We start from the raw sequence: 25,623 nt of genomic DNA, 5'->3' as shown, positions 1-25,623 counted from the left end.
AAAGAGTTCCATCTAACATTGTCTCAGGGAACAACAGCACAATGTATCCATGCAATTACTGTAGGCAAAAACTCCAACATTTAAGTTAAGAAAAAAACCAGAAAAAGCACCATCAAGACCAGCTTGCCTTAAATTTGTTATTTTACACACATGTGTGTATAATGTGTTTAGCTCTACTTTCTAAGTGTATCATTAAATATCGTTTATCATTAATCTTTGATGATGCAATACATTATTTACAAGATTTTCCTCTTGAAAGATAACATAAAGGTAGCGCCCTATTAAATGAGAGAAGAAACTGTAGGTATAACTGAAGCTAAGCAGAACATATTAAATTATGTTAGAAGGCAGTACAAATAGCTGTTAAAATATCAAAGGTATGGGTTTTGTAAGCAAACTTGTGGGTTTCCTTAGAAAATACCCATTTGACTTTTCTTTTAGAAATTACCTATAATTCCTTTAATATTTTACAGTACATAAAGGCATACACTCCACATAATTAAAACGATTACAAGATAGACAAGGAGAAATTCTTAACCAGAACACAGTAAAAGAAAAAAAATAAAACAGAAATAAGAAAAAAAAATAAAAGCCATTTGACACTTTTCATCATGTCTGCTAAGAAATGAAAAAGTAAAGCAGACATGTTTCCACATGTTTCCACATACTGCTATTTAACTTTGTCAAACAGCCATCCATTCACAAACAAGAATTCAAAAACTCCCATTTAGAAAACTTATATCAGAATTCCCTTGGAGCTCAAGAGCTGCTTTAAGTCCAAAACTGGCAACGTTCAGGTCATTCTGTATATATTTTCCCATGAAACAGAAGAATAAGTTAGATATCCTTTTCAGAGACCCCACAAGAATTTAAGCTACTTAAACCTTTTTCTGAACTCATTTGGGGCACATGAAGGAACTGAAGGTAATTTTAAACATGTATTACAGAAAGCACCTGTAATTTATGATGACTGACATTTTATTTAAGAACCTGTTTATTTTCCCATACTTCAAAACATTTTCTAAGAGGCAATCAACCTTTGATTACCTTGACTGTTACAGGTATATTCTGCATATAAACATAAGCATGAATACAAATAACTGTGTGTGAGCACACACAAATACACCCCATATAGGTATACATACATGCATATTTAGTATGGACATACTTGGCCGATATCAGCATATCTGGGAGACTACAACAGGGTCATAGAGGCATCTTTCAGCAGATGTCTTAAAAAGACAGAAGGAATGTATGTGATCAAAGGAATATGTGATCGAGCTCATCACATCACCAAGGCAATCAGAGATGGGGAAAATAGCAGGTTTACTTACACACGAGGGAGAAGGCAGACCGGCTGTAACCTGCACCTCCCCAAAAGGGTAACAAAGCCAAAATTGCTGAATGCTTAAGTGCCAGTGGTGATGTATTTTTGATTTTAAAAAAAAGTTTTGATAGAAAGCAAGTTCAAGTTAATTTTAAAATATTTTACAGAGGAAAATATGAAAAGGTAGTAAAGTCTGACCCAAAAAAAAGCCAACCTCAAATTTGGTGCCATCAGTATGTTTTCTCCTTCCTCTGTAGCACTACCTTGCTGCAAATTTATAAGCAGCTACTAAGGTATTTTAAACGCACACGAAAAATCACTCCATCACCTGTGTTCCACCTGCCCCTCTCCCTTTATATGGCCCGTTTCTTCATTAATCACACCAAGCTATAAATATAATCAGCTATCAAGTCAAATTACATGGCAGGACTTCTTTTTTTTTTTTTTTAACTTATTACATTAATAAATATTGTGAAGATTAAACACAATGCAAAGAGAAAAAGTAAACACTTAACTATACCCACGATACACTTCAACTACTTGGGAGTTTTTCCAAATATATGGAAGTAACATCTACCATATATAATGACAACTATAACCTCATCAACTTTCACAGACTTACAGAGGTTGGCAGGGATCATGAAAATCTCCAAGAATTGTTTAGGTTTGGGGTTTTTCAACATCAATTCCATTTCACATGAAAATTGAAAATTAGTTTACACTATTGTCTTCCAAATTTTTTTTTTTATTATTTTAAGGCAAACTCTAAATTTTCTGGAACTTCAAAGCAGTTTATTAAATATTCTGTATCTATAAGTAATCACTTTACTGTCAAATGAAAAAGGTTTCTCCATGTACACAGAGAACCAGAGAACACAGCTACTCAGAGGAAGCTGTATATAATTAGCTATAATATGTGGACTTAGACCTGCTGAGCTAGCAAAACTTAAAAGAAAAAAAAAAAACCAAACAAACACCCACAACACTAACACTTCCGAAACAGCTACTAGGGTTTTTATTAAACAAATTATTAAACTATTACATTAACAAAGTTTCATAGAAGTAGCTTCCTTATCTTAAATCTCTATTGGGGGTATCTTTGTAATTTAGTTACAGTGCTAATCTGGAGAATATTCACAAAAACATATCCAATATCTACCCATAGCTGAGCTCTTAATATGGCACTCATTAATAAATACAACGTTACATAACAATTACTTCTCCAATGAAAAACATGGCTACTGTTTTCATCCAGGTTTCAAGTTTTCTCCCCAACAATCTCAACAGACCAGTAAAGATAAGGTTTAAAAGAGAAACAGAAGTAAACTTAATCAATACTTCTTTCTAAAATAGAACATGTGAGCCGGCGTGCAACAGCCTTATCTGCTCACACTCCCACTCTGGTACTTTATTTGGTTACGGGTCACAATTTACAACCCCACATGCAGCAGTGCTGGGAAAGACGTTCCCCAAAACCATTCTTGTCAAGAGGCAACCAATGTTTGCTAACAGAGTTTTAATCTATTCAAGATGAACCGGTGAGTATTATTTGATGGCGAGCAACATGGTCCCCAATTTGGCATAAAAAAACCTGCCTTGCCTACATTTGCTGCAATAACAGAATGAGATACAAGTTGTTGTTTCTTTACACTGCAAGCAACCATCTTCAGCATAATTGCCTTTTTACAGTAAAAATAAAAAAGCTTTAATATTACATTTCAATAAATTGTAATTTCAACAGCAATTACAGCAAAGTACCTGATACCTAGTTCAAGGGACAAAAAAAAAAAAAGTACATAGAGTCAACAGCATAGGAACCAGAAATGGAGAAATACACACAACATCCTAACAAATAAATGACAGCAAAGAAATGAGTCAAAGCACAAGTGACACTCATAATAGAAAAGGAAGAACTGTAAAAGCACCAGTTAAAAGACAGATCAACACAAGGTTGAATGTGTCCTATGCAAGTGCTTTGCTAACAAAAGACAAGATCTTTAATAAATTGTTCTCAATGAGAAACTTTCAAATGCAAAAATTACAAGGTGAACACAGACACTCAAGATTTCAGAGTAGGGCTTGGCAGCCGCAGCAGCATTTCAATATCCAAAATGTTGAGTTCTCTCATTACAGTGAGAAGAACAAAAGCACATTTAGGCATTTTTAAATATCACAGGTTAAGTTTCCCACAAGAACCAACGACTTTACGAAATACTGCAATGAAGAACTGTATTTACTATTTTTAGTTATACAGTTTCTTTTCTTACCTTCTCGGCTCCGAGCCATTATTATTAGCTGGCAGATCACATTAATCATTTCTTGAAGTAGTGCAGGACTCTTTTTCAGGATAAACTGCTGATCTGCAAGAAATAACTGGCTGCAATTATGCTGTACTTCCATTAGGAAAAAAGGGGACAGTTTATGTGAACTGGATATTTAACTGTGCAGTCTTCATTTTTATTCATTTTTGTATTATTGAAAAGATCATTTTATTCACATTGACACATTCATCCAGAACATTTCTAAAAAAAACAGGAGAGAGAAGTGCTATGGGGGAACAAAAATTCTACGCACCAGAGAAGACGCTTTCACACCAAATAAAGAAGCACCTATTAGATCCATCTAAAAAAGCAACTGGATGGCACAGACAGCTTACTAGTCTTACTAAAACAGTATTAATGCTTCATGTTACTACAGATTTTTAAAAGGATTTTTAATTGAAACATCATTTTTAGGAAAAAACATTATTTTTAAAGTACTAATTACTTCTGAACCTACTAGTCCAGATCCGATAAATTCTAAGCACAAACAATAATTAAGTGGCTACTAAAAACTGTGGGTTTTTTCCTCCAAAATAAACTAGAAAATTTTAACCAAATTATCTTTATTGTGTTTTTTGGTTTGTGGTTTTTTTGTTTGTTTTTTTTTTTACTTGCATTAAAATATAGAACATCTCAAGTTTGCCGGCCAACATTAGAATCTTATCATCCTTGCTTTGCATAGTTTGGGGGAAAAAACTCAAAAAATAACCAGGAATAGAAAACTACATGGACTACATGGGAGGCTTCTGTGAGAAGCTTCTAGAAGCTTCCCGTGTCCAACAGAGCCAGTGCCAGACAGCTCCAAGATGGACCCACTGCTGGGCAAGGCTGAGCCCACCAGCGATGGTGGCAGCACCTCTGGGATAACGTGTTTAAGAAGGGAGGGAAGGAAAGTGTCCCTGCGACTGCAGCCAGAGAGAGGAGTTGGTATATGCAAGAGAAACAACTCTACGGACACCAAGACCAGGGAAGGAGGTGGAGGAGGTGCTGCAGGTGCTGGAGCAGAGATTCTCCTGCTGCTCTGTTTCCAACAACATCCAATTAGGGGAGCAGCCATTACCTTCTTCAAGGACCTCAGGAACTTTCATCCTGGCAAGGTGAGTCAACAGCAGAACTCTTGCTTTCAGGCTGTAAGGGCAGGTGAGTGGAGGCTCATTCTTCTTTAAATTTATACCACCGATTTCTCTGATAAGCTAAAATGAATGAGTTAAACACATACAGTTATTTTGGTGCTAAAGAGAAACAAATACAGCAGGAAAAGAGTTTACAAGCAAAAGCAAAAGCAAGCCTTCAAGTAACTTTTCCCTGCAAAGTTCTGTAGAGATTAACATTAGACATTTTTATTCCTAACACAGCTCAAGAAAGTCAAAAAGTACCTTTAAATGCCTTGTTTCAATGTGGGGGTGAGGAGGGAAGTAAAGATGTGCACACAAGAAATTTGCCTTGAATAGCATTGAGTAAATTTGTATGCTTATAGTTATTCCCTGCAGAAATACAGGAATAGCAGTGCCACCAACTAAGGTACTGCTAACACTTAACATGGAATACTGCAGAAAATTCTGAGCAGGCAAAATAAAAAAAATATAAAAGTTAAAGAGGATATCAATTGGGGACAAAATCCTATCCATCAGCACGTATCAGGATGAGGAAAATGAAGAGCCTTTTGGGAAAGTGGGCATTAAAAGTGAGCATCTTTTCTAGTTTAGCAAAATGAAGACAAAAAGAGAACGGGCCATTGCTTCTGGCTATAAATACATTAGGGATACACACAGCAAGAGCCATTTAGACTCAGAAATAATGATGAAAAAACCCACCAATATAAGTTGGTCACAAACAAGACTCCAAACTATTAGAACAGCAAGTTCTGTAACAGCTTCTCAGTAGGATACAGTTACAGGAGGCCTGACTGCCTTTTGAACAAAGAATGATTAAATATAACTGCCCTGCATGATGCCGATGCTTGCAGCAGCACGGGAGAAGAACTGATGATCAAGCTGGTACTTCCTAGCCACGTGCTCCCAAGCACACAATATCTGCTGAAAACCTCACCTAAACACAATTCCAGCTTCTTCTCTTAGAAGCCCACAAGATGATAAAGAATTTTTTTAAGAGAGACAATGATAATTAGGTAAGGAGGCATCTCAGTCTATTTTTGTTATGTTTAGGACATGAAGGTATGCTTTACGACTCAAAAACTCAACTGTGTGCAAGACTGATGGGCCGGTTAGCTCAGTCAGTTGAGCATGGCGCTAACAACACTAAGGTCGTGGGTTCGATTCCCGTTCGGTCCCCATGTGTTGCCTGATCTAGTCGAGAGGTGGCGTCCCTGGCAGCAGGGAGGCTGGATTAAAATGATCTCTAAGGTCCCTTCCAGCTTAGGCGATTCTATGATATGATAGCTAAACTCAACAGTTTAGGTTAAATCTGTACCTCTCTCATTTTGCAAACTCAAAACATGCTCATGAAAGCATTCTGTACCCTGTGCTTTAAGCTTCTTAAAACCAAAGTGTTAGTTTCAGACAAATAAGACTTCCTAAAAACTCTGCAAGCAATAATTGTTTGCCACAGTATGCATTATGGCATCTCTGTCAGGAACAGTGAATGGAAATGAAAATAACAAGCAACCAGAGGGGAACTGACATTCACGGAGATATCTTTATAATATTTAAAGATTTTTATTAATTCAGATGTCAGATAATTTTATTAACATCCATAGCCAGATCTCTGTTAATGATTTAAAAGAACTTGATCAATCAGCAATCATCTCCTCACACCAATACTCAAAATTTATAAGGGCTGACACTCTAATTCCCTACTTAGTTCAGTCCTCCCCTAAAAAACCTAGCAATCATATACTAAACTGATTCCACTTAAGCTAAGCATTATCACCAATTAATGTTATCTTCTCCTTTAGAAAAAAAAAAGTCTCGTTTCTAATTTCTATTTCTGTAGAGATACAGCTGCATCTCAACAAAACTAATGTCTTAAGAATTCTGTCAGTGAGTCACCTAGAAGCGTCATCTCCCTCTTCCCTTGAAGGGATCTGTAAGCTCTAAAGCATCTCTCAACACAACTAACCTGTGGTATCTGAATGTTGTCCGCTGGTCTGCTCGTTGCATCTTTATTGTACTGAGGATCAAATTCGGATGCCCCTGCTAAAACCATGATAAGCCCTGCAAACACAATTGGAGGCAAACAGAGAAAACATTAGCAACTTCTTACGCCCCTGAGTGATTTCTTCAGAATCCTCAGCCATAAAACTTATTCCCACTCTTAACAACCATGAATTTCCATGTTCTCTATTTGTGGACCAGTTACTACAGCCACAGAGCAAAGGAGGCAAGAAACCAGCATCTGGCACAAGACAATAGAGATCACTCAAGGCTCTATTTTGCATGACATCAAGTCCAGCATTTGACTCTAACCATCTTCACAAACACATAGTTGGGCTTCTTTAGGACCGGCAGATGTCACTGCACAGCAGTTTGGTTACTCCTGCAGGCTCACAGAAACACTCCTCTCTGCAGCTGACCTGCCTGCAGCAGCACCATAACATATGTGTTGGACAGGGAGGCAGGAAGGATAGAATATCAAATCCATTTTCTGTTCAGTCAGCATTGAAAATTCACAAAAAAAATCTTTTAGTTAATAGAAAAACAGTTCAATAAATACCGCTGTAAACAAATCTCAAAGATGGACTGCTCTTTTCCTAATGTGATTAGTAAAATCCATACTACCTCAAATATTCTGTTGTGTAATTCAGATGAAAGATATACACAACCAGGTATTTCCACCCCATTATGAGCTTTCTGCTCATGAGCATATCAGACCCCTCAGACATGGTCAGTTAGAGAAAGCTCACTCCATCATTTGCTCCAGTTGGAATAACTTTTTCAGCAATAGTTACTCAAGTTTCATTCTTACATCTTAAGCAAGCTCTTTTCTGAGCAAGTCAAAGTTATTTTTGCGTACCTGCAATGCTCAGTGAATTCCACCTACTAACAATTAGTCAAGTTCCCTGAGCATCAACTTTAATTTCTGTTCTCAATTATCTATTTACTTCCTGAGCAAAGCATATCAAAGAGTTTCAGACAGCTATAAATACTTTCCTATTATTTAAGATCTACAACTGTGGATCACCAAGATAGGAAGTTTTATGAACTCAGTTGTCTTAAAACCTAATAAAAAAATTCATAACAGGAGGTTAAGTCATGCAGATTTGTCTCACTGTTTCCTGAGATTTGATCTGCCCAAGCTTAAGCCTTGAGTTTTGGCACTGGTGCCTCACCACTGTGGAATTTACCACCGAGCAAAAGCCTTACCTGATCACTGTGGGTTGTCTAAGCCACCTCAGCTGTGCCTCATTTTTCATTCAGATAACACAACAGACCTCAGGGAAAAAATGTGACCTGCCTCTAATTCCAGGACTCCCTGAAAGCATTAAGTCCTTAAATAAGGCCACTTACAGTCAGGGTTCATTTTTTAACCTATCTGTAGGAGAAACGAGGCAAGCCTCTATAGTTCTGAGTAAGGTTCAAGCTTGGTGAAAACAGGTTTGCAGTGATCTGGTTCCACAAAAATATTAGAAAAAACTTTTTCACTGTGAGGGTGACAGAGCACTGGCACAGGCTGCCCGGGGAGGTTGTGGAGTCTCCTTCTCTGGAGACATTCAAAACCCACCTGGACGCATTCCTGTGTGACCTACTGTAGGTGATCCTGCTCTGGCAGGGGGGCTGGACTAGATGATCTTTTCAGGTCCTTTCCAATCCCGAACATTCTGTGATTCTGTGATCTCCCTAAACTTCTAAGTCTCATCCACCCTTCCATTCCTCCTTTCCTTACCTAGCTGGAGAGGGGGAGAAAAGTGTAAGAGTATGGCAAGGTGGAGAGCATAAAGTGGTCTTAATTAATCCCACACACATAAATCCACATGTGCTGTGGCTAGAAAGTGAATGTATTTCCATACTCTTGTCTCTTAGACCTCCTAGATTATCTGCGAAGCATTTCTGTTTATTAAGAGAGGGACAGGTCACAAGCAGATGCTTCCAGCAATCTTCCGGCAAATGTAAAAGCTGAACAACAGTGGAATGCAAGAGAGTAAGAGAAAATACTTATGAGACCTTTTTGAAAGGGTTACTGAGGCTCTTTTATTCTGCTTTTCAATCATTCTAAGAATGCAGTCTAGTGAAGTCCAATCTAGAACTAACTAGTACCATGCTAATTCTTCAGGCTCAAGCCAGCATCAAAACTGCAATTCTGCATAAACCTAACGTATTTACAGATTTCCTCAGAAGAGTTTATTTTTTTATTCCGTTCAAAGTAAGCAGAAAACTATATCAAAAACTATAAACAAGAAACTAAGGCACATGAAAGCAATTAGGAGCAAAAATTTTAAACAGATCAGCTATATCATAACAAGTAAGAATAGCAAACCAGAAATACTATTTCATTTTTTGCCAATATAAAATATTTTAAGATAGCCTCTAGAAAATTCCTAAAACGTATTCAGAAGAAAACACACAGAGTCTGCATTCATAGTGACCACATAGTAACTCAGAACTGCAGACAGGCCAGTATGTTTTTCCCCAACATACAATACACATTTTTAACGTATAGATAGACAAACATAAATAAATACAGATCTATAGAACTCCCTCTTCCAAATACTTAACTCTTCTTACAAAATACTCTTCACCTGCAACAAAATAAAGCTTTCAAAACCACTCCAAAATATCCAGAAAAATTATTTTAACCTAACAAAGGTTTATAAAGCAGAAACATTTCAACATCAGCAGACTGATGCTTCCCGATGAACATATCAACATTTCAAGGTGGCTTTTACTTACGTTTCATGTCCATGTTCCGTGTTTTATAGACAAAATACGTATAAATCTGAGTTGTTCGAATGAGAATCTGATCTCCACTATATCGTATTGATCGGTACCACCAGGAACCCTGAGACATTCAACAAGAACAAACCAACGTCAACTATGATGAAGCATCAAAGCAGCTATGCTGGATCCCCTCACATCTGTTCACAACCAGGTAACTCAGCCCAACTGGCTTTACCTATGTTAAGGTAAATTTCAGAAAAGGGGAAGGAAGCAAAAAAAACCCAAAAAGTTCGCTTACAAGTTTTAAAAGCACACAAATACCTTCATGTGAGAGAATCTGACACTGAAAGTTTTTAGACTGTCTCTAGCCTAGAGAATTCCCCCAGCACATACACACACACGTACAGTGCTTTGTTTATTTTTGATGGTGCTTTGGTGAACCCACTAAAGAGTAACTCTCCTGGATTTACCACTTTCTATATATGTGATAGCTCCTTACTGTGCAACACGACACTCAAATCTAATTTTCAGCTTAGGCAAACCAAGGTGAAAGCAAGAACAAAGTAAGAGATTTCTTTCATTGTAAGAGAATTTGCAAAGAAATAACTTAAGTCACCTGACCAGAAAATGCTTTACAGAAGGTGGCCCAGTGGTCTTGATGCACATTTTCCAAATTAAGCAATATGCCCTCAGCTGACGGAAAAAGTTTTCCAAATCTTCAGAAACACTCCAATAAATCCCTCAACAGTATTACACCACTGACTTCAAATCATTAAACTCTCTGTATTTGTGCTCTATAGAGTATACACAGAGTGATTATATTCTGTATGTTCTAAGAAAAACTCTGTGCTGGGTTATAAACTGCAGCCTTTTCCTTGAACTCCTCCTTCTAAGTAAAGCTACCAACATGAGAAAAAACATTCAAGACATAGTTCAATCTATTGTAACGTTTATCACAAGTAAAAAGTAGCAAGCAGTACTGATGCTTACTACTACTAATTTAGTGGTGTAAAGCCCACCACTACAGCAAGAACTCTGCCTATTGCTTAATTATTAGGGAAATGTTCTAGAACTGGCTCTCCACAATGTATTTTTTAAAAATAAATTAGGTTTGATTCTTCCATGAATAGATTAACCCTGACACAAAATAGTTCACAGCTTTTTAAAAAGTTTTTCTGCTGAAAAATTTAGATTATAATCCTATAGCTATCAATTTTTTGTTTAAGTATAGGTACTGGAAGAGAAATAGAACTATAGCCAGTCCAAATCTACATGAAAGAGGCTGCCCTAACTGCTTTTGCAGACAAAGCTCATCTTCCATCTCATGAACAGACCATTATTTAGGTCAGTGAAGGTCTAGGAAGAACTATGTATCAGTATTATCAGTTTTTGCTGATCTGGATTCAAAGAGTGGAAGCAGCCCTACTTTATCTCAGCTGCCTATCTAAATAGGATGACTACTCTGTAGTTAACTTTGGCTTCTTTATTGATCCATAAAAGAGAAACAGGCCCATTAAACGCATGAATCATCTTGTATGTCTGCTTTAGAAATGATAAAATAACTTGCTCCATAAAAATCACTATTCCTCTTCATTGACTATAAAAGAAATTTACAGTGACAGTTCTGAATGCAGAAGTCTACATCTGCTATAGGGGCACAAAAAGGCAGATTTTTTTTTTTTTCTCTGCTCAGGACATTTCTTCATAACACGAGAAAGGATGTTGGCTTTCACTTGAGCTATGATAAACGTGGTATAAATCCCTAAAAGTACATGTATATAAAAAAAGCACCAAACGACACTGACTGAAAATTAAAAAGAAAGACAGGAAAAATACATAGACATTGTACCCTGAATTTTAGACTTCTTATTCAATAACTTGTTGAAATCATCACATCTGATTTCCTACACTAACTCTTCAATTATACAGAAAGACTCTCAAGGAGACAGGACGCTGCCTGGCTGAGTCTCTGCACACACAGATGCAAGCAGTTGCCAAGATCACACAACGCTTTCTCAAATAAAAATCTGTTTCCCAAGAGCATGAAAGTTTCTGTGTGTCAATTTTCTGAGTCCTTCTTCATACCATATCCCAAATGCTCAATCACCGGTTATGGGGCGTTGTTCAAAAGCAATACTGTAAGACAAACCCAAGCCTTGAAATACCACTCACCTAGCAACTAATTCCTTCATACAAAGAAATCTCAAGGGCAGACATCTCATGGTGTACAGAATAGCAATAAAAAAATGAAGGCAGCCAGGAGAAACAAAATCAACAACCTGTTCCACATGCAGTAATCACTCTAGTACCACCAGCTACAGACATCTCTGTCTTGGCTCTACAATAACAGCACTAAATATAGAGTTCATCCCTTCCTATTAATTTTCATGTGATGAATGACAGAAGATAAAAGACAAATTAAATAGCTCTGTCTAACTCTTGTGATATCTAATATTTTCCCTTAGAGCCCTCTATCACGGCACTGCATTTTTTTGGAAATTCTAGAGCAGCTACATCATTTCTGTAACAAAAGAAAACACCTATTTAAAAAAATAAATAATAATTTAAAAAAACCCTTTCTTGCTTGCTGTCTCACTGACAGGTAAGAATAAGTAACTCTACTTTTGCCTAAGACAGCTTTGTTTACAGCTGGGTTACAGAGGGTAGAATATTAATCAGATAATACTTACCACAACAACGGGAAGAATAACCATAAATGCTAATCCATATACAAGCAAAACCTAGAGAAAAAATTATATAAAACATAATGCATTAGACACTTGAATTACTTAATACCATTCTTGTTTAATCTTTATTCTGAAATATAGTCAAGTAGTACTATCACAAGCCTACATCAAATTAATGTACTCTTACTGCATAATATCTATCATTATTTCTGTAGAACAGAAGTAACATAATCAGTTGGGCAGGGTTTAAATAAAGAGTATCGGTTCAGTGTAAGTAGTCTTTTTAAGTCATCCATGCACTGTCTCAGGTGGGTTTCTTTAATAATTAAGAGTTGTGACGCAATGGACAGAGATAATTACACCACATTAAAAGAAATCAAGCGGGTAAGACAAATACCTTGCAGCAACAAATGCAACAGAACATTACGACACTGTTATGACTACAGCATCACTGGTAAAGTAAGTTGAGCTACAGAAATCCATCAAACAGCTCTCTAGATGTTTCCTTGCAACGGCAAAACCACACTTTGTACCAGTATGTGACCACCACAAAACGTCAATGTCATTGCAATGAGATCCTTCCAGGGATATTAATACTTTACTCTCAAAGGTTGGATTTAAGCTCATCTAACACTCTTGACCCCTGAAGTTTGCTTCAAACATGCATTTAGACAAAAATACTATTAACTTTGTGTTTTGACTAAAATGTGCACTATTAAGCACAAGCATTTTAAGGCAAACACTTGAAGCTTCACCTTAAAATCTTAAGCTGAATAAATGTACTCACCAAAATCGAATTTTTCTGATCCACAATCCAAGCTGGCAAAGCTATACCGAAGCTTGTAGCTGTAAGATGAAAGACAAGAAATTAGCTATAAAATATTAATGAACTTGAAGTCACATTAAGACTAAGAAACAAAAACAAAGGTGCCAAACCACAAGAAAATCCTCATGTTTATCACTCCAACAAGCAAAATTCTAATGAATTTAGTGAAACAAAACAAAACTTGGAAACACATTCAAATCTAAAATAAAATAACAAGACTTAAATGCCTCTAACCTCCATGCTGCTTCAATTGGATAGAGAAGTACTGCTTGCCGCTCGCTCGTGCTGGGCGCAGAGGGCAGGATGTACCTCCTGTAACTTGGTTAGACATGTCTAACAGCACGTGTGCTTCATCTCAACTCAGAACACACTCCTATAAGGGGCCATCTCCATTCTTTGACTACACAAAACTAAAGTACTAGAAGATATAGCTTGGATACAGATTTTGATGCTACAGGTGTATAAATGAAGAGAAGATGAATTTCCCTATTTAGAAGCCTCTCCACACTTTGCTGTGGAACAAGGTTACAGAACAGAGGATGGGACAGAAAAAATTTTGGGCTTCTTCCCATCCTTCAGATGAAGCAACAACGAGAGATCTAGAAGCAAATTAGAGAACTCCAACATCATCGCAGTTTGAGGTAGGGCTTCAGAGGAGCAGGAGGCTTCAAACGAGCAGGAGGCTTCAAACATGGAGTATGAACTGCTACTCTAACAGAATCATTTCATTTCACCCTTTGGGAATTCAATGTCCCTTAAAGCTTGTGGAAGCAATCTCTGAACCACTAGAATCTTTCCACTTTTGAATTCTCTGGTTTTGGATGAGTTTTCTTCTGAAGTCACAGGTTCAAGGTCACAAAAGAACAATGACACACTGCCTAACTTAAAATCCTATGCTTTGGCAACATTAAATTAGGAGCTTGTGCATGCAAAAAATAGTTTAGCACCAGGAGAAGTCCTAGGAAAGCTACTTGTGTATATACCAGACTAAAATTTACAGCATCGTTTTGCTGACATTGTTACAGCATTTCTGAAGTAAGATCTTATTTGTATTTTGCAGCAAGAGGGACAGAGCATTCCTAATTGCCTGGCTAGGAAACCAAGAGAAGCTGCAAGAAATTTGCTACACCATAAAATGTAGTGGTTAAAAAAACTAAACTAACAGCTTGTCCATCAGAAATGCCTTTGTCAGACTATGATTTAGTCGGCACAGTTTTGTGGTTTTTTTAAGGGAGAGGGAAGATTGTTTCTTCGAAACACTGTTTTAGTGGCTGGATGTTTCCTTTGTTCCCTTTTAAAATTCATTTCTCATGTTAGATGGATGTAATTCAGAAGAATTTCCAGCAGAGTTCCCTTACATCACCCTGTAACTTCAGTTAAGTTACAAACTCCACTTATCACTTCCAATTGGGCCTTAACTCATTTCATGTAGATATGTAGCATAATAGTCCCTCAAACTGCAGGGCATCAACAAGCAGAAATCTATGGAGGCCTGTCCTGAAGATGGCAGTTTCCTTCTGCTTGTAATAAATATCAGTAGCAGCTAGAAATAGCCAACATTCCTCCTCACAACTAGTCCACTTAAACAATGGTCACAAACTTTTTACAAATGACTCACACCAGCACAAATAGGTGGAGGAATAAAATCTATCAACTTTCAGTCTTAAATTGGTTTAGTTTGAATCATCTACCATAAAGTTTTAATACACCACCATCAGCATTATTTCATGCAGCTACCTGCTAAGGAACAATCCATCAGCATAGAGATAATTACCAGGACTCCTCAAAATGAAGGTGGCACAGGGTTAGATTCAAACAGTAATGCTTCCCACAAATGCAAGAAAAATGTGTATACAGTATTTTTTAAAATCATACATATCCTCATGTACTTTGAGGTGTCTTTATTGCGTTATGGCTAGTTCTTAATTTTTCAATATACTTTTATAGTATATGATCATAAATACTAAGAAATGTTTTAAATTGACAAGCTTCTGATGAGTATTTTTCTCTTTTTCAGTTATACTTCTTTTTAGTATTGGCTAGTCTCTCCAGATACTTACGGAAGCTGACTAATTAAAAAAAAAAACACCCTTCTCATTTTTCCATAATAAAATGTTTAAGAAAAGTTGAAGCAAACTCTTCCCTGTTTTTCCAGCCAATCACTAGCCCAGAGGCAGCTTCAGAAGCTGAGAATTGATGAGATGCATTGCTTCAAATCATAGGAAAAAGTTATTCTATATATAATAAGATCTGAGTACTTATATGATCAGATATTACACAGCTCAAGGTACAGAAGTTAAGATTTTGTTACTCGTAATTGTTACCTTGTGGTCCATCTGGATTACCAAATTCTTCCCAGTTTTTTCGTGATTCTTCATCTGTTAAGCTGGTTTCAAGAAGAAATGTTAAGTTGATACAAATGTAAAGAAATTTTTCTAAATAATTAACATAAAGAAACTTTAAAATGTAGCATCTATACTATCCTTCAGAGATGGTTGGGCAATATAAACAGCTTCTGCTATTGTTTGTATTAGATCTGATACAAAACAATACCACTGTATTCCTTCATGGTACACGGCCAAATTCTTTAAGCACTCCGACAGCAAAATAAATGACACACAGAAGGGGTACCCTCGTACAGGAGACGGAACAACCACCTCCCTCTTTCAGGAGAGTGACGGCATACCCATCAGCAAAGAGCACTTCTCAATGCCAGGTTAGAGTCAGCAGGTAGGTTTTTCATCAATCCTCCTGGTCAAAGGGAAGGGTAGATAAGGGAATGGCCGGATGGTCACAAAATTTTGAGTTGTGGTGAACAGTTAAACATTCAAGTGGGCACCAGTGCCAAGCGCTGTTCCTGAGGGGTCAGAATCGGGACTGGTGCTGTTTAACATCTGTGTCAGAAACATGGACAGTGGGATCGAGTGCACCCTTATCAAGTTTGCCGATGACACCAACTTGTGTGGTGTGGTCGACACGCTGGAGGGAAGGGATGCCATCCAGAGGGACCAGGACAGGCTTGAGATGTGGGCCTGTGCAAATCTCTTGAAGTTCAACAAGGCCAAGTGCAAGGCCCTGCACCTGGGTCAATCCTAAGCATAAATACAGGCTTTGTGAGGAGTGGATTGAAAGCAGAGAAAAAGATGGGAGTGTCTGTGGTTGAATAACAGAATACGAGCCAACAATGTGTGCTTACAGCCCAGAAAGCTAATCGCATCCTGGGCTGCATCAAGAGAAGTGTGGCCTGCAGGACGAGGGAGGTAATTCTTCACCCTCCCTCTACTCTGCTCTTGTGAGACCCCACCTGCAGTGCTGTGTCCAGCTCAGGGGCACTCAGCCTAAGAAAAACATGGACCTGCTGGAGTGTGTCCAGCAGAACGTCACAAAGATGAGCAGGGGGCTGGAGCACCTCCCCATGAGGACAGACTGAGAGAGCTGGAGCTGTTCAGCCTGGAGAAGAGAAGAGAAGGCTTCAAAGACACCTTACGGCAGCCTTCCAGTGCCTGAAGGGGGCCTACAGGAAAGATGGGGAGAGACTCTCTATGAGGAAGTGTAAGGACAGGACAAGGTGCAACAGTTTCAAACTGAAAGAGGGTAGATTCAGATGAGATACTAGAAAGAAATTCTTTACTGTGAGGGTGGTGATGCAATGGAGCAGGCTGCTCAGAGAAGTTGTGGATGCCCCCTCCCCCGAAGGGTCCGACGCGCGGGCGGGACGGGGGAACTGTTCAAGGCCAGGCTGGATGGAGCTTTGAGCAACCTGACCTAGTGGGAGATGTCCCTGCCCATGACAGGGGGGTTGGAACCAGATGATCTTTAAGGTCCCTTCCAACCCAAACCATCATTTTGTGATTCTAAGAAATACCGAAAGACAATAAAAATTGAAAACATTATCCTCTTTTCTGGAAGGAAGGTGAATATGCAAGATGAGTTGACACAGTAGAAGCTGTCCACATGGGCTTTTAATTCTCTTATTTGAGACTTTTAGCCTTTGATGGCATGTGTTTCATTGATTACTTTTTTCCTGGAACTCCCTAGTTTCATATTTAAGAAGAAATATATTAAGACACTTCCTCCTAAATCTTACAGCTTCTGTGCCTGTTCTGTAATGAGTTTCTTGGCAATAATATATCACCTCAAAAAACCCCATCCTGTTACTAGAAGGAAGAATACTGCTTTTGGAAACAGAACACGAGATATTCACTATATAGAAAATTTTGTCTCACAGAAGAAATCCTGTGAACGAGTCAGACATTTGATCATTTCTAAATCTCACGTTTGTTAACAAGGTGAATGGGTAGCTTTTATATTCTTTTAAAACAGCACGGCTAAGGAACTTCACTATCATTTAGTTCAAGATATGCTTCTGTCACAACCCTTACACTAGCATTGGATATTGCATCACCAAACATTTGAATACAAGGTTGCAAAGCAAAGCAGTGAGATGGTTCAGGAGTTCAGAAAGCAACACCAGTGTATCCTACTGAAGAGAGTTTCACAGTGCTGCAGATGTGTTTAAGCAGAATATTTGATTTAAAAAATGCTCAAGTGAGCATGGCGTTGGTTCTCCTTCTCACCTCCCCCCAAACAGGACTCTGAGACAGTCAGTAACGTCAACCACATGGACAACTGGCCTAAAAGCAGAAATCACCTGGGTTCTCTGATGATGTGACTGACTCAAATCCCTGTCATGGAGAAAGGCTGAAAGGGAATGGGCAAGGGTGATGCGCTACGAAGCTCAGACTGACCACAGCGACTCAGCACAGCTGCTGCAAAGAAGCTAACTCTCCCTCAACACAAAGGGGACCGGAGGGTGGCTTTTGTTTTAGATCAACACCTACAACAGCTGAGCCAGTTAACTGATGGTGTAAATATTTCTCCTCCATTGCATTAAAAAAATATGAATGTCTCCTCAAGTTTGCAAGACCAGCATGAGCTGGAGGGCATACCTGGCTCAGCCCAGCAGAGACTATTAAAACTAAGCAACTTGCAAAAGAATTTTGAAGAAAACAGGTTTGAGCTGGCTTCAAGGCAAGTGTGCCTTCCCAGCACCTGAGCACACCCAACATCCGGACAGCGAGTGTATCAGAGAGATCAGTAACGGGAATCACATTGGTATTGTGATTGAATTGGGTATTGAAATTCCTGTATTTTGCCAAGTCTAACTCACAAAATACACTAACACAACATAAATGTATAACTCTGGTAAATCAGATAACGCATTTAACATCAACTGTCTTCATGGAAGCAAATCTGATACTAAACATTATAAGCTCCACATGTGGAACATCTAAAAGAACCTGGTCAGAGGCTATTGAACTCTAATATATGATTCTTTAGAGAAGAATATGAAGCTGTGATAACATTCCATGTATGTATTACAAAACCCAAACCCATATCTTAATTATGGAAAAGTTTAATAAAAAGGGATTACTTTTATAGTAAATTCTAGTATTACACATTGCCTCTCAGATTAAAAAAAAAAAAAAAAGCTATAAGCAGAGGTAAGGCCAAAAAATACTCTGGAGTAAAAGAAGATTCAAGGATTCTGCTTTTAGGAACTACATAAGTAATAAGAAACAGTTACCAAGTGAAAAATCAGGACTGTAAGGCAAGTGCAAATGAAAAGTGATGTGGAGTGAGCGGAGAGAAAACTGAGTCAGAATCAGAATAAAATATCTCTGTTGCTAGGTAGGAACAGAGTTAAAGTATTGTCTCTTCGTCTATGGTTTTATCACCAGGTGAAATGAACAGTATGTTTATTTTCTAATTACTTGCAGCTGCAGAATTGCTGTGACAGGTTTGGCTTTGGTTAAAAACCGCAACATCAATTTTGTTCCTTGTCATCACTAAGATTTCATATGCATCACACTGGAAATACTTTGCCTAGCCAACATGGAAGTTTAATACAAAACCCTAACACCTTACACAGTTCTGGCAGATGCTAAACAACTACCTTCCTAACTTGCACAGAGCAAATATGGAGTAACTGAGACAAGTTTTGACTTTCATTACACATCCAAACACCTTTTGCCTGGCTGCTTAGGTCATCTCTGCTACTACCTTCAAGGTTTCCCTCCCCATAACAACAAGTTCCCATTTTTTATAGGCAAAAAAAGGAAACTTACGCTGCATAGGCCTTAGCAATCCTCATGAACATAACTTCATCTCCTCCTTTATCTGGATGGTGTTTTAGTGAAAGTGCACGGTACTGTTTCTTAATTTCTGATATACTTGCTCCCTTAAAAAGGAAAATTTTGAATTTATTATTCAATACCTTAAATCAAATCCATTCTTCTATATCTATATTCTAAAGCACATCAGGCAATATTCCTCTGAACTAAAGAATTATTTTCTAATATATAATCATGAAACTACACATGTATTTAATGGAAATATTATTATGCTATTTTTCTAAGTATATTTTTTTAAGAACCATTATATTTTTTAAACAAATTAGAAGTCATAGTCTAACAAAGACATGTCTGATGACTGGACATTGCTTTTTATTGGATTACCTTGTTCACCCATCCATAGCAAAAAAAAAAAGTTAGACCTTCCTATTTGTTTGAAAAATCTTAGCTTTTCCTAAACACATTCACGAATATGAGGAATTCTCACTTGCAGTATTCTTCTATTTAAGTAAGAGTTCATAGATCAAGCATGATGGCTCACTTTGCAGCTTGTAGGCAGAAATAAATCTGTCAGTCACCACAAATGGTGGATTGCCCTGCCACTTAAGAATGTCTTTGACTAGCATCATCCTACCCATAAATTATTTCAAATTTCTTGAACAAAAGGAATACATTACATATTCTCGAGATTGATTTTTATTCTACTACAGAACACTGTTAAATTACACCAACACAACCCCCTGTGCATTAACTTTCAGGCTGGGCTGTGAACTTTACTACTCGAAAAAACTCCCAAAACTCTATAGTAAGCGCAGACGAAGTTTTTCTAGTAAGCTATCTACCAAGTTTCACAGAACCATTACCACAGGACTTTTCAATATTTTGTGGTACAGAGGCCCAGCATGCTGATCTTAACTGCACAACAAACACACAAGAATCATAGAACGGCCTAGGCTGGAAGGAACCCTAGAGATCATTTTAATCCAGCCTCCCTGCCGCCAGGGACACCACCTCTTGACTAGATCAGGCAACACATGGGGACCAAATGGAATTGAACCTGCGACCTTAGCGTTGTTAGCGCTACACTCTACCGACTGAGCTAACCAGCCCCCAACGTTAATGATGGTACTGTTTCAACAAACTTAAAACAGAAATTAGACTACCTTGAGGCTCCATTTCGTGTTACTTTACTTCTCTATACAATGTATCTATCATTTTCCAACACTTTTTTTCAACAGCATGCCTGCCTCCTATAATCACAGGATAAATTTAATCTGTAATAAATCAGACTTCAGGTAAAAACAGTCATTTCAAGACTAGACGAAGAATGCCAGAGAAGTAAGAGTTGGGAAGTGGTGGGGAGGAAACCGGGTTGCTGGAGAAGGAGATGAGTTTTCATGGCTCACATGAATGCTGTCACTAAAAAAACCATAATTCCAATTTCTTCTCTCTGTTACAGATAGTGCACATGATCTCTGATAAGCTGATGACAAACTTTCCACCTATCATTAGTTTCTTACTCCTCATTTTCAAAAGCTAAGCTACAGATGCTACACCTGACTTACAGGAATGCTCCATAGCCAAGGACAGTTGGTGTAAGTCAGCACTCTGCTTGGAACACAGAGCTTCCCTATATTAACTACTTACACAAAATAATTATGGCCCAAATTGTTCCACTTAAAGAATCCAAAATTACAACTGCTTTTTAGCTTCACCTTTATGCCTTGAATCCTGCCTGTAAAATGGCAGTAAGGATACTTATTCAGTAAATCGGTAATAATATACACGTGTTTTATGTATTAGTGAATACACAGCTCCAAAAGAGCTATTCCATGTTCAAAACAAAGTGCTGATATTGTAAGTTGAGTGCACGTACATTATCTGGACTTTGCCCGTGTTGTGGTTATAAACTGATACGCTAACATAAGATAGTAAAACAAAGTTGGCCATAGTACAAATGCAAAGAAATAAATTAATTACCATGTACCAAAACAAACAAAAAGTTTGGGGGTTTTGTTGTTTTTTTAACAGCAAGAACAGATCCACTATCTAACAACACATCAACATCCATATCACCTCAACATCAGCAGGGCTGGCAGTGACTCTAAAGGTTCCACTTGAATGGTAACAGCAGAAAGCTGTTAACTCTCCTCTAGTCAGAACTAGAAGTTTTTTCAGACATCATCTGATAGCACAGAAATACACAAAACAAACACACTCTGGAATCCTGGACTTCATTTTGAGCCCTGCTTAAACCGACCTATCTCCACACTCACCTCTTCATCCCCCTTGTAACACCAATGGCTTTAATTCGACTTGTCCTTATGACAATGTGCTCCATTCCTCTACCACTTCTTGGAGCATTCCAGTATTAGTTTCTTTCCTTGGTTAAGTTGTACATGTCTTGGGTGTGTGTACAAGTTGTCATTAATAAATATTAATTTACAGCTCACTACATACATACATTTATCCCTTCAGGGTTGTTACTTAACAGAAATTTGCCAGGGATGACAAAAGAAAATCCTCTGACGACCTAATCCCTAGCCTGATTTGTTTAACCAAAGCTAACCCAGATACGTGAATATTTAAGCTGCACTGTTCCAACAGATACCATTCAACAGCAAAAATTTATCTTGTTCCTGTGCGTCAGTGAAACAAAACAAGTCAGCAATCGGTCACTCAGAGAGGAACTGAGCAGAGGCTGAATTTAAATAACATGCCTTCACACACAACAGGCAGGTCTTGTTCTGCCTGTCTCACTAGGAACAGGCTAGAGTCTACTTATTTGCTATAATGGCTTTCTGAGCCTAGAAAAGCAGTCCCAGTGATGCCCATTCTTATGCTGACAAGACACATCACCAATGGCAAGAGATGTATTTGTTAAGGTTCATATACACATTAAGATCTTCCACACTAACAATATTCATCAAGTTTAATCAAAACGGGGACACTCAAAAGTTCTTCCATATTCTTGTGTCAAGCTGCATCCAAAATGTACTTCCTTCGAGTGGAGAGTAAAACATACCTCAGACTTCAGAACTTAAAAAATGACTCGACTGTTACTCAAAAGATCAGCTGTGTAAAGGAAATAAACTACCACAAGCAGAGAATTTGCTTGAGATACTGTGGTTAAGATGAAGAAAAGAGTTTGACAAGACTACAGAAGAGTTTAAGACATGTCCAAAAGGCCGGCCTGTCTCCTCAGGATATAGAACTTCTATATGCATTTTCAATCAGACTTTCAATATAAATCATATACTGCATCTGTTTTCTAGGTAAACCATATGTCTTTTTTTTTTTCAGTTTAATGAACCAATTGGTTGGTATCGCTATTTAGAATTTGTTGTTTACGTTCACAGATGCAACTGAGACTCAAGGTAACCTTTACGTATTTTGATGTAATATCACCAACACCCTTTAGTGAAACCTTTCATTTACAAGAGAAATATTGCTGTAGAACAACTGTATATCAAATTAATACACATTCTTTGTTATATAGTTTATTCAGCAGTATCTCTAAGAACAGCTATTGACAAGATATTCACAGGGCATAAAGCAGAACGACTTTTTTCTCTTCCTCTACCGAGTAAGAAAACAATATCAGAATAAAATTCAAAATAAATAAAAAAACCTCACTATATTAAGAAAGTCATTAGAATTTGAAGGACTTAAAAACAAAAGTTATAAATCAGTACAGATTTAGGCAAAGAATGACTGACTCCACAATATGCAGAAGCAACTCTCAGATGCCAAAAAGAACAAAACCACTAGATACATTCAGTAATGTTATTTTGTTATAAAAAAACCCGAAGCTCAAATTAGACATCTAGACACAGAATACACAGTAACAGTAGTACAAGCCAGTGAAAGATGCTATTACTTACAGGATCCAAATGTAAAACCTCGTAAGGGTTGTATTCTTGATACTCTCGGTCTGTTTTGGAAACTTTGTAAGCAAGAAACAAAAATAATGCCCAGCCAGCAAGGAGGACTATTTTCCTGTTTGGAACAAAGAATTTTTTAACGTACAAATCTCCTCTCTCTAGTAAAATTCTACAAATAATATAAACAGTCATCTGAAACCAGTCTTCAAGAAACCATATTAAAATAGCGACAAATATTAAAGCCATTTTAAAGTAGGTACGAGTACTTCAGTTAAAACACCACCTTTGACACAGATGAGACGTCAGATCTGACTTCTGCTTAATTTCTTTTCTCCCTTTTTTGTTTGTTTGGGTTTTTTTGGCTTTATATATTAGAAAGGCAAGCCACTGTCAACAATTACTCTTTACACATCCTTCAACCCTGTCCTCGGCAGGTATGCAATAGGATTTCCTATTTTTAATGGATGACTTTGACCTGATCCTTAACAAAGTCAATATTAAAAAAAAAAAAAAGTGAAACAGCTGCATACCAGACAGTAAAATATTTCGAGAGTGGGAGTAATAGAAATGAAGAATATAAACCCATCAACTTAAAATATACAAATTATTCCTGTTGTATATCTGAACACATATATTTACATATTAAATATTTAAAGACATCACTAGCACCACTAATTTCACTGAGGGAAGATTATTTTTTGGAACAAATGAATGCATTGTTTATCTGCTTACTAGTGCTGAGGTTCATTGGTTTCACTTAGCAGATATTTTATAAAGGACAAATAGCATCCATCTTGATTTCAAGCCCTACTAGATAATAATGATTAACTGTTAATTATTCAAATATAGCAGATTGCAAATGTTCTGTCTGTGACACAAAAGCCATTATATAACTAATTCCTTGGGAAAAAAAACACTGTATTTTTATAAAAATAAAAATGTAAGAATTGCTTTAATGGAAAGTCATACAAATGAAACATACTTACTTTACTGTAGGAATTATGTTTTGCTGTGGTTTTAACAGTCGCAAACGATACCACAAGCATCTTCCATATACATTTCTTATATTCTTTAATCTAATTTGCTCTGTAAAAACAAAAAGAAAGATTGTGATTAAGCAATCTGACAAAAAGCAAATTGACAAACATGCTCACTTCATCCTGGAGTAGGGAGTACAAGGTCAACTGGATGAGTAACAAAATGTCCAGTAATATTGAAGGAAAGAATATTTCATTATCCACTTAGGTGACACTGCACATTCATAAACATAAGAAGTCAGTCAGATGATTCTCTGTTACCTAAAAGGAATCCACGCTATTTTCCACACACCACACAGCAGCCATCACTCATGAAGCCAGCCTTTGCCTGGCCAATGTGCGCCTCTAAATTTTACTTCTGCCATTTTATACTCAACTCCAACAAGTCTCCCACTTCAGTGTCTCAGCTGCTGTGTGCAGAAAAAACCAAACAACAACAAAAAACCCACTGGAAAATCCAACCCCGATGCAAAACAGCGTTTGTATACATCTAAAGAGCACATCGAGAGCAACAACTACTTCCTCAATTCAAAATATGATGCATTTTCCTCCTCATTGCAACATCTGCGTTTTTATAAGTTGCCTTCATTTAGGTTTTTCCTGTTGAAGGGGAAAAGGAAGGAAGCATAAGATAACAGTTACTTGAAAGTCATCCAGCGCAGTAATATGGGCCCTTTGCAAGAGTCTATGTATTAACAACAAACTAGCCAACAAGATTTCCTCCCCTGTTCTTTCAGGACAGAAGGCGTCTGGAAAGAAATTGTTATTTATATTGTCAACATCACCGTGACAAGGCATGGAAGCTCTCTCCCTTAAGAGAGTTTTACTTGTATTTCAGTTAATCAAGACCAACTTAGTCTTGGTCAAAAAAGTCTATGCAGTGTGATCTGCAACACTTGAAATTAGGAGGTCGCTCTAAGTACTCCACCTGCAGAAGAGTAAGACCACTTGGTCCTTTTCAGAATAAAGGAGAAAGAATTAAGAGGGAAAAAAAATTGTCCTGTCTCAATACATTTATATATCACTGGTAAGCAGTGACTATATTGGCCAATTTAAAGTAAGTTTATTATCTAAGTGCAGGAATTATATAAACAGCTTTGATCCAAAGCACATGTCAATCACATCCTAAAAAGTCTTAAATCTCAACTTCGCACTTTTAACAAGGTGATGATCTCATCTTCAGCAAAATAGCAGTTATGATACATGGAAACATTTTCTTTCACAAATTTCTAAAAGGTGATTGTGGAACACAGTGATGACCTCTGTTTAGTTATTCTGAAGATACTGGGAGGTAGGATATGGTGCTCAGTGACCTACTTGAATTTCTAAGCAGGCACAAAATTCAAACAAACACCTAGAACTTCAATTTGCAGTCACCAAACTATCTGAGGACAGAGAAACATGGCCATAAAAACCGATACTGTGCACCAGGTCAACACAAATTCAAATTTAACCCAGATTAGATGTGAGTACAGGATGGTATTTTAAACTGTCTGATTTGGCAGAAACAGAGAGTGGGAACACAGATGAGATGTGGCCACCCACGAACTAGTAAAGCAAATACTAAAGCTTG

General features: G+C 37.5%; 1 protein-coding gene across 1 annotated transcript in view; it reads right to left on the bottom strand.

Annotated features, from left to right (window-relative positions):
• The window catches only part of SEC63 (SEC63 homolog (S. cerevisiae)), a gene marked incomplete at both ends in the record, with an annotated part of 26,284 nt that extends 2,185 nt beyond the window's left edge, over nucleotides 1–24,099 (bottom strand). The window contains 10 exons of the mRNA XM_009870779.1: nucleotides 3,595–3,687; nucleotides 4,709–4,841; nucleotides 6,727–6,821; nucleotides 9,495–9,603; nucleotides 12,173–12,223; nucleotides 12,957–13,015; nucleotides 15,320–15,381; nucleotides 19,124–19,236; nucleotides 23,014–23,128; nucleotides 24,000–24,099. Coding sequence (XP_009869081.1) covers nucleotides 3,595–3,687; nucleotides 4,709–4,841; nucleotides 6,727–6,821; nucleotides 9,495–9,603; nucleotides 12,173–12,223; nucleotides 12,957–13,015; nucleotides 15,320–15,381; nucleotides 19,124–19,236; nucleotides 23,014–23,128; nucleotides 24,000–24,099 — 930 coding nt within the window. The remainder of the gene's footprint in view (nucleotides 1–3,594; nucleotides 3,688–4,708; nucleotides 4,842–6,726; nucleotides 6,822–9,494; nucleotides 9,604–12,172; nucleotides 12,224–12,956; nucleotides 13,016–15,319; nucleotides 15,382–19,123; nucleotides 19,237–23,013; nucleotides 23,129–23,999) is intronic.
• Nucleotides 24,100–25,623: the final 1,524 nt, after the last annotated feature.

This window comes from Apaloderma vittatum, unplaced genomic scaffold (assembly GCF_000703405.1).
Source record: "Apaloderma vittatum isolate BGI_N311 unplaced genomic scaffold, ASM70340v1 scaffold4636, whole genome shotgun sequence".
Classification (NCBI taxonomy): domain Eukaryota; kingdom Metazoa; phylum Chordata; class Aves; order Trogoniformes; family Trogonidae; genus Apaloderma; species Apaloderma vittatum.
The sequence above is the reverse complement of the archived record's forward strand: the minus strand, read 5'-3'. Positions and strand labels throughout refer to the sequence as shown.